Source organism: Ictidomys tridecemlineatus, chromosome 10 (assembly GCF_052094955.1).
Source record: "Ictidomys tridecemlineatus isolate mIctTri1 chromosome 10, mIctTri1.hap1, whole genome shotgun sequence".
NCBI classification, from domain to species: domain Eukaryota; kingdom Metazoa; phylum Chordata; class Mammalia; order Rodentia; family Sciuridae; genus Ictidomys; species Ictidomys tridecemlineatus.
In genome coordinates this window covers 29,918,799-29,928,618 of record NC_135486.1, presented here as the reverse complement: position 1 = coordinate 29,928,618, position 9,820 = coordinate 29,918,799, and the positions used below count along the sequence as shown (strand labels likewise).

General features: G+C 52.6%; 1 protein-coding gene across 1 annotated transcript; it reads left to right on the top strand.

Moving 5' to 3' along the window:
- Nucleotides 1-2,499: 2,499 nt before the first annotated feature.
- On the top strand, nt 2,500-8,355 carry Tnni1 (troponin I1, slow skeletal type). Its single transcript, XM_005330357.5, has 6 exons — nt 2,500-2,828; nt 3,374-3,505; nt 4,704-4,793; nt 5,907-6,083; nt 6,936-7,045; nt 8,003-8,355. The coding sequence occupies exons 1-5, from the start codon at nt 2,577-2,579 to the stop codon at nt 7,041-7,043; spliced, it is 759 nt and encodes a 252-aa protein (XP_005330414.2). The 5' UTR covers nt 2,500-2,576; the 3' UTR covers nt 7,044-7,045; nt 8,003-8,355.
- The last annotated feature ends 1,465 nt before the right edge of the window (nt 8,356-9,820 follow it).

Genomic DNA, 9,820 nt, shown 5'->3' with positions numbered 1-9,820 from the left:
CCAAAGCTGAGGACTCTCTGTTCAATCCCCAGGCTCCTCCCCCAAGACCAGATCCTAAAACAGGGACAGTCCTGAGTGCCTGGGTCAGCACCCCATGGTTCCCAGGTGGCCAAATGTCCTCCCAGCCCTGGAATGGAACTTGTATTTCCAAGTTCCCCTGGAGAGACCTTTGGCCTGTGTTCCAGAATTGCCTGTCTGCACTGACATAATGAAGTGCATGCGCCAGGCCACGACCTAACATCGGTCCAACAGTTGAACAAAGCTTTGGAAAAAAACCCACGAGCTCAGGATGGTACTTTTCATATCATGGCGGACCTCTGTCAAGGTTTCCCTGACCTCCCATGAATCCTCCCCAAATTCCAATGAACAGTACCCCCAGAAAGAACATCTGGGAGCCCACAGGCTGATGGGTTTTATTCTATTTTGCTGGAACCCTCAACCTAGTCCTCGTACCTGAGGCCTGATTTCTTCCCAGTGCGCTGTTGTCACCTGCCCTCTCTTGCCCCAACTGTTCTGCATGTTCTGCTGCTGCAAATATAAAATACTTTGTTCATGTTCTCTGTTTTCTGCTCTTCCCCCATCCTTCCTATGATGGATGCCTGAAGTGAGGTAAGTGTCTCTCTGCTGGTGAATTCTTCAGACTGGTGAAGGGGCAGTGGCATCGGAGGGGAGGAGAGAGCTTGGGTCAAGGCTGAGGTGGGGGTGAGGGGTGCCCAGTGGCTGAGGAAATTCCCAGGAGAATAAAAACCTTGGGTGAAGATTCTGGATGTGGGGCTTCCTGTGATCCAGGATATAATGTCACTGGCGTGTATCCTGCAGCTGGGATAGCATGCAGCAGGCCTGGGTGTGACTTTGTACCCTCTCTGGGTGCAAGTTCTCTCTTACCCTCTTTGAAAGCTTGTCTGTCCCTGGGGAGGCGGTCCACACTGTCTCTTGCAGAGCTTATTTTCTGCCAAGCCACGTTTGAAAGGTAAGGGTCATTTCACCCTTTCCCAGTGGCCAAACACTGAGAAAGGAACAAAGGTGTGTCTTTGGATTCCTTCTTAGGTCTTTGGTCACCCTGATTCTGAACATTTTCTATAATCCAGATTTATTTAGGCTGCTGAGGACACAGCCTATATACAGCCCTGAGATGGGACTTCAGGGACAGGGCTGTGGATTCAGTGACAGCAGGGGTAGGAATCAGTAGCACTGATGGAAGGGACACTTGGCACAGAGGTTCTCAATGAGAATCGAATCCGTTGTGTTTCAATAATCATTTGAATTTTCAAGTTTTGCTCAGGTTCCTATTAAAGTTAGTGCCAGTGATTGATGGTCACATGATGTGTCCATAAGCTCACCAAGTGGTGGAGAAACAAGATGGCGGTAGAGCATTTGCCATGGGTCCATCACAGTGTGAGAACCACAGGCAGTGATGGTTAAAGTGATGGCCATGCTTCTCAAAGTCACCTATCTGAAGTGTAGCAAAAATTAGGCTTTTGGAGAGACAAAGAGAAACCACTCTGAATAGTCTGAGAGGAAGTAGCATATTCCATGTGCTGAAGCTCACTCATTTCACTCCAGAACTAAGAGCCTGACCACTTCTCTTCCTGAACTATTATAAGGAGCCAGAGCTTTGTCCTCCCCAGCGCACAGTGTTAGAAGAAGGTGGCATGCCCACAGTGGCCCTCCTGAGGGGCCTGCTTGAAGGTTGCACAGTCCCTTTAACTAGGTCGGGGCAGCCCTCTCACCTTCACCACCCCCAAGGGACCACGGCCTCAGAGCTGGGATTTATTAAGCTCTAGTAGAATATATTTAGTCGGCAAGAATATGTCTAATATTTTTTGATGAGAAAACGGTGTATTTATGTCTTAGAAACATTTATATGGTAGTGTTAATATTTAAAAAAAAATCTATCCAGGCATGATGGTGCACACCTGTAATCCCAGCAATTTGGGAATTTGAGGCAGGAGGATGGTAAGTTGGAGGCCAGCTTCAGGGAGCGTAGAAAGGCCCTCAGCAAATGAGCGAGACTCTGTCTCAAAATAAAACATAGAAAAAGGGCTGGAGATGTAGTCCAGTGGCAAAATGCCCCTGGGCAACTCTCAGTATTAAATAAATAAATAAATAAATAAATAACATTAAAAAGTTAAATGTCCACATACATAGGGTTCATTATTTTGTGCAACACAGCTTGTATCTCTGGCATGATGGATATTGAGATATTGCTGCATCACTACTTAGGTTGTTAAAATGGGCAACTTTTAAGTTTTTCAAAGGATTTGCACATCTGTATTCTCATTTTGTTGGGTAATAACTGTGAACCTAGGTAAAGTGGATCTCAGCATCCTCATTTATGGATAAGAAGGTTCCCTACACAGTTTCCTATGACATTCCATCAAAGGCAGAACCAGGATGGGAAGTGGGGCCTCAGTCCCTAGATCAAGGTAGTTGATGGTGACATTCTCTGAATTTGAGGAGTTAAGTTACAAAGATGAACTTAAAAAATTTTATTTGTAGTTGTAGATGGACAGCATGCATTTATTTTATTTGAGTATTTTTTTATGTGGTGCTGCGGATAGAACCCAGTGCCTCCCATGTGCAAGGCAAGTGCTTTGCCACTGAGCTACAGCCCCAACCCACAAAGTGTTAAGCCCCAAAGTCCCAAAACTTTTAAGGGACCTAATGTGAGCAGAGAATTCCGGGTAATGATGATGCACATCAACTGGCACTTGCCCTGGCCTGGACAGAAGTCCAGTTTTGCAGCCTCCACCTTACCACCTGTCTCTCCCCTTTCTCATTTTCAGAGAAAATCCAAGATCACTGCTTCCCGCAAGCTCATGCTGAAGGTGAGGCTGGGTGTGGCCTGGGGGATACCCAGAGCGGGGCAGAGAGCCTAGTGCAGACTCCGAAGTCCTGTGGAGGGCCAAGAGAGGGGGGAAAGGAAGGAGGCCAGAGCAAGATGATGAGAGGCAAAGGAAACCTGTGCACGGCTGGAGCCAGTGCCAGGCTCAGGTGGTCAGCAGGTGGGAACCTAGAACTACAGATCTGGTACCCACCTGGGTCCTGAGAGGAGGCCAGGACCAGCCTCAGTGGGGGAGGCAGAGAGACTTGCTTTATTTTGGTAAGTGTTTGTATCTTTGGAGCTCTGTGGGCCAAAACAGGCAAAAAGTGATAAGAAGACTGATGGCAAAGCAAGCTCTGGGGCACGGATGCCAGGTGTGGTTGCTCAGTGTGTCCTAGATGTGGCCTGCTGCTAGCCACTGCACACACAGCCACACTGAACTGTGTTCTCAGAGCTGGCTCAGCCCAGGGCCAACTTCCTCTCACTCCCTGATGCTCAGTGGGAAATACAAGGGCCTGGCCCTAGACTCACAGGGTTTGTCCTGTCCAGAGCCTGATGCTGGCCAAGGCCAAGGAATGCTGGGAGCAGGAGCACGAGGAGCGAGAGGCTGAGAAGGTGCGCTACCTGGCCGAGCGCATCCCCACGCTGCAGACCCGAGGCCTGTCCCTCAGCGCCCTGCAGGTGAGTCAGGCTGGCTGAAGCTGGGGTGGGTGCCCCACACAGGTGGGATATGGTGGGAGGAGCCTGAACTGACAAGGGCTCACAGCTCTGTACCTTGCAAGGCACTCTGTCCTTATGTGGTCTTATTTAATCTTCCCACTGCCCAGGGAATGGCCATGTTCGATTTCATTAAAAATTTTATTTATTTATTTTACCAGAGATTGAATCCAGGGGCGCTTAACACTGAGCTACATCCTCAGCCCTTTTTGTTTTATTTAGAGACAAAGTCTGGCTAAGTTGCTTAGGGACTTGCTAAATTGCTGAGGCTGGCTTTGAACTCACGATCCTCCTGCCTCAGCCTTCTGACCTGCAGGGATTACAGGTGTGCACCATCATATCTGGCCAGATCCCATCTTAGAGGAGAGAGAAGTGAGCCCCAAAGGGAGAAGAGGCTTGCTGGGGCCAGGGCTGAGTCCTGCCTTCACATCAGCCAGTAGAATGGCCTGGAGCAGGGAGGCGGGCAGGACTTAAGAAGGTCATTTTTCCAAAGACTTGTCCTTCCTTCTCCTAGCAAAAGGTCTCTAAATTTTTGTTTTCAAAGGTTCAATTCCTTCTTTTTTTCAATACTGGGAATTGAATCCAGATTCTTGTGCATACTAGGCAAGTGCTCTACCACTGAGCTCTATCCCCAGCCCTTTTTATTTTATTTTGAGACAATAAGTTGCTGAGGCTAGCTTCAAACTTGTGATCCTCCTTCCTCAGCCTCTTAAGTAGCTGGAATCCCATGCACCAATACGCCCACCTTTTAATGTTTCCAAAACATTGGTAATGGTTTAAATGCCTGTGATGGCAGAGAACAGACACTGGAAGGAAATACACCAGCAGTTTACAAATGATTATCTCCAGGTCGTGGCAATCACTGGTTATTTTCGTTTTATTATTTTTGTTTCACACCTAGTTTTCAGAATTTCTACAATTAACAGATTACTCTTATCGCAAGGAAACTATTTGAAAAGAAAACAAGTACACACAGAAAGGATCAAAGGGTTTACACGTTGAGTGGTTGAGTGGTCGTGCTTAGAGTTAGCCTCAGAGCAAAGGAGATCCCAGGCCTTGCAAAGGGGCTGGGGAGAGGCCAAGGGTGCTGGGCAGGGAAGCCGAAGAGGGAGGCTGGAGACCGTCCCTCCTCATGCCTGCCCCGTCAATCGGCCTCCCTCAGGACCTGTGCCGGGAGCTGCACGCCAAGGTGGAGGTGGTGGATGAGGAGCGATATGACATCGAGGCCAAGTGCCTCCACAACACCAGGGAGGTGAGTCCCAGGGACGGGGAGGGTGTGACTGGGGTGGGGAGAATGGAGCTCTCTGGCTGAGGAGGGGTGGGCGGCCGTGTGGTCCCCTTCCTCCTGCGGGGCCAGGGAGGTGGCCACTCAGCAGCAAGCTTTGGGACCCCCTCCTAGCCTTGGAGAGCTGGAGATGGGCAGGGAGGATAATCACACAAAAAACACCCACTTCCTCCCACCTGCAGATGGGCTTTTCAGAAGCCGCCCCTTTACTCACCCACATGGGTAATCAGATGCCTCCTAATGACATCTTACCTCTGTGAAGGGCTTTCATGTACTTTAGGTCCTTTGATCCTCCCTATGTGCCTGGGGGTAAAGTGGGGGCTATTATTTACACCTTACAGAGGAAGACACTGAGGCTCAGAGAGGCTGAGAACTGGGCCCTGGTCACACAGTGGTGGACCTGGAACCTATGCTGGGTTCCGACTCCCACTCTGGTGCTCAGTGCTCCTCCCTCGCAGAGTCTGGGACCATCCAGACCTGCTCCAGGGAGTGGAAAGTGTGTGTGTGTGTGCGGGGGGGACAGGACTCCTGTGGCAGGTGGGCTGCTTTTTCACATTGGCCCCAACAGCAGGGCAGGGAGTGTGGGAGCTCAGACCGCATCCTTCTTCCCACTTCTGCCCACCAGAGTGATAATCTGCTCCCAAGAGTTCCCTCCAGAGACCACACCCTGGGAATTCCTCCCGGGGTGTAGGACTGGCAGGGAGGTGGGGTTCCACCTGCTGGACCAAGGGGGCAGGCTGCCATGAAGGGACCCGTTAGCAGTTAGGGGGCTTCAGGAACAGGAGGACGCTGCTCCATACTTCAGACAGGGCTTCCACACCAGTAGCTCTGGCTTGGCAGACTGCCCAAGGCTACAGGGACAGGGTGGCCGGGGTCTCTGTGCAACTGTTGGTCCATGTATCCACGTGCATGTTGGTGATCTGCGAAGGGGTGGGTGGTCTGAGTGTCCAGAGGGTCTGGCCTGGAGCCTGGGGGATTTGGGCTGTGGCTCTGACTGGAACCCTAGCAGTCTGGGGTCCTTTGGAAGGGAACCCCTGGCCAGCTACCCCTCCGGTAAGCCTGGCCCCTGCTCACCTGCAGATTAAGGACTTGAAGTTGAAGGTGCTGGACCTCCGTGGAAAGTTCAAGCGCCCGCCTCTACGACGGGTCCGCGTCTCCGCTGATGCTATGCTCCGGGCTCTGCTGGGCTCGAAGCACAAGGTGTCCATGGACCTGCGGGCCAACCTCAAGTCTGTGAAGAAGGAAGACACAGAGAAGGTGAGGGCCCCTCTCCTCAGAACTGTCCACCTCCTGCCCTACTAGCCTTCATATTTTGGGCCAGGAGCTCCTGTGGGAAGCCAGTCAGAATATTCTAGAACACACTAGGAGACCATTAACCAAAGAAAGAGGACTGACTGCCACCTCTCAGGCTGCTTCCAGTGTGAGGAGGGGACTGGGACACAAAGAAAAGCAGGTTGAGGAACGAATTGCCCTGGGAATAAAGACAATGTGGGGACACTGGTGGTGGGAAGACCACTGCCCCTGTCACCCCAGGCAATGGAGACAGCATCATGGCTATAGGGACACATGAGCATAAGAATTAGAGAACTGGGTTCAGCCACTCAGCAACAAATCACTCAGAGTTGGCTGATCTCACAGTGTATGTACCCAGAACCAACGAGTCCTGAAAGGACCACAGTCTCTGGCCCTGGAAGCTTCATACAGAGGAGAGATGGGCTGGGGAGTATGCCGTTGGAATGGAAAATGAGTTGAGTTCATCAGAGCAGGCTTCTTGGAGGATGTGGCCTTAGCTGGAGGGCAACAGGCAGAGGGTGGTGTAGGAGTCAGAGCTGAGGTTGGCCTGTGGTGCATTAGGGTGGAAACCAGCCCTGTCACTCTGTCACACCATCACCCGGAATGCCCCATCCACACAACCTCCTTCTTGTGGCACTTCGGCTTGACCCACGTCCCCACGTCTGGCTGAATCTTTGCACCTTGTCCACTGGGCAGAGGTGTTTGGATCTCCTGTCATTTGGAGGAAGCTGATTTTCTGCTGTCCAATTTCTCTCGAGTTCGGGTGACTCTGGCTGCCCCTCTAGCGTGATGTGTGTGTGTGTGGTCTGCCCACAGGAACGGCCTGTGGAGGTGGGCGACTGGAGGAAGAACGTGGAGGCCATGTCTGGCATGGAAGGCCGGAAGAAGATGTTTGATGCTGCCAAGTCTCCAACCTCCCAGTAGAGGTAGCTAGAGACGGGCTCCCTTCTTCTCTGGGCTCTCGGAGTCTTGGGGGAGCAGGAGACTCCAGGTTGGGGGCTGGGAGGTGGAGTGGAGTACGTGCAGGAAGAAGAGCACTGTGAGGCTCAGCCCTTGCCGCTCAGGCCTGCTTCTGCTTTGAGCCTTTTTGTTCCCCCCTGTATACAACTGGGGGTTGTGTCAACTCAGTGGCCTTGGGCTCAGCATCATCCATATCACAACTGATTGGCCCCACCCCAGACCCACTGGACTGGAGAGAGTGGGGCTGGGTCTGCCTTCTGCATGATTCTGAGGCTCACAAGAATCTGAGAACACTGGGTTAGATGATCCTAGAGGCCCTCCCCCAGCTCCGACTTTCTGAGACTCTAAGGTCTCATAAATGCCTCCTGAGGACGCCCCTACCCTGTGTACCCTGTAAAGTACCCAGTACTCAGTCCCTGCTCTGAGGGAGGTGCCATTTGGAAAAGGTAAGACCTCCCATTCTACAAAGAGCTGGAGAACCTGGGCAAAACAGTCACTTTAGGCCACATGAAGCCCCGTGCAGGATAGCTGAGTGCATGCGCAGTAGGGCAGGCGGCTGCAGATGGCGCATGGCAGACCCTCTGGACAGAGGAGTCCTCTGATGAAGAACAGGCGAGTGTGTGAATGAAGGGGACGGGCATGTTGGAAGATCTGGGGATGCAACAAAAGTAGAGAGGTGTGAATTAGCGAGTCACAGAGGAGGATGGCAAGACCAGACAAGATCCAGGGAGCAGCCTAGAAAGAGAGAAAGGATTTGGGTCCTGGGCTGAGAAGCTGAGGTTTCACAGGAGACACTAAGGATGGTGATTCAGTCCAGGATGCACTAGAGAGAAGCCTGGGGGTTGCCTGTGCTGCCAGTAAATCAGGGATTCTTAAAGAGCACATGGCACTGTAACTAATGGCTTCTGTCTCTGTCCCCACAGGCGGGCTTGCTATGCTGCACTCTGTGCTCCTGCTTCAGGCTCCTTCCTTCAAGCACACTCACCTGTCTCTGCCCCACCTCTGTCTGGAGCATCTCACCTGACCCCTCCTGCACGCTGTTCCCTCCAGCCTGCATGCTCTCCCCGGAACCAGGAAGCAACACGGAGAGGAGAGAGAGGAAAGAGAAAGCCCGCTGAAGATCTCCTGCAGTGAGGCCAGCCTGTGGTGCAGCGAGCTGAGGATGGCAGGGAGAGCACCTTCCTGCATCCCTGTGCAGCTCCCCTCCACTGCTGCTGTGACATGTAGTGTCCACGGGCATCGTGGCCTCTCCATTAAAAATCCAGTTTCCTGGTCATTTCTGTAGCTCTGACCACTATCAGGGGCTCAGAAGAAAGGGAAGATGTGGAGTTTGTGAATAGAGGGCTGAACTGGGCTTCAGGGACCATCCACAGTCAGGAGCTCAGAATCAAAATTGGTGCCTGCCTGTTAAGGTCATCCTGGGTTGCCTTCTGCCTAGTCCTGCTGACATTACACTCTCTAGCATGTTCCACTCACCAAAACCTGACCTCTGAGAACAGACTTGGCCCTACCTGAGACTCCAGTCACCAAGAAGGGCATATCCATTCAGTTTCCTGCCCTGCCTGATTTCACATCCCCACCCCATCTGCAAACCTGGGTGGGTCACTGTGGTGCCAGATTTGCCCTCTAGTTCTGCTAGCAGAATGCCTTGCAGTTCCAAGATCAGCCACTAGGTGGCTGCTTCCCTGCTCTCCCTGGGACACTCCTTGTCCTTCCTGCCATTGCTCTCTCCACTCTCCCCTCACACTCCTGCACCCATCATACCCCCTCAGGACTGATTCTTTCACCAAAGTGGAGGCAGCTGGTGGTCTGTCCTCTGAATCAGGTTTTTTTCTTCTAACATCTGGATGCAAACCCTCTGAGGGGTGTGGGGACTGGGGCAGCCCCCTCATCCCCAAATACTGAGGAAAGTGGCTCCTAAGGAGACCAAAGTTCTGGGCTAGAGTGCAGCTTGACTTTTCGGGGCTGTGTCATGGTGATGCCTGGCTAAGCCTACACGGAATGGCTGGTCCCAGACCTGGGGCCCTTTGGCATTTGGACGGCCCCAGCACAGGCCCTAGAAGAAGCTGAGTTGTGTGGATGGCCCTCCTTTCACCTGCCCCTGCGGATGCCCTGTTGTACCCTCTGATTCCAGCATATCAACTGCCATAAATGCTAGAGGCTGGTGCAAAGTGCAGGGCCAGCCACCCTGGGCCCCTCTCTGGCATCCCGGCCTGCTGAGCCTGCCCTCCCCCTCCAAGGGAGCCACAATGGGGACCAACAACTTGGGATGAAAAGGGGAGACAGCACTGCGTGGGGGGCTCTTGAAACAAACAGGTCAGCGGGCAGAGAGGCAGATGTGTGCAGAGAACACACCTTCCACCACACACACAGCCCTTAGGCACAGACACACCCAGTCACACACAGCCTCTGAAGAACCTGACGGGGCTGGTCTGCAGCACGGAGCATGGGATTAGGATTCGTGCCTGGGCAGCCACAGAAACCCACCCTTCCCTGCCTCACGGGGCTGCTCTCAGCTGGCCTCACTCCAAAGCATGTCTCTGTGCTTTGTCTCTTCCCAGCCCTTCCGTAGAGCCTGACCCCCCAATCTAGAGCAGAATCTCAGTCTTCCAGTCGACTATTAACCTGGGGCCCCAGCTGATTGGGGTCTCCACCCTGACCTGTGGAGGAAGAAGAACTGCCCAGGGCCTGACTCAAAGCAAACACGGGGCCAGGTGTGGTGGCACATTCCTGCAATCCCA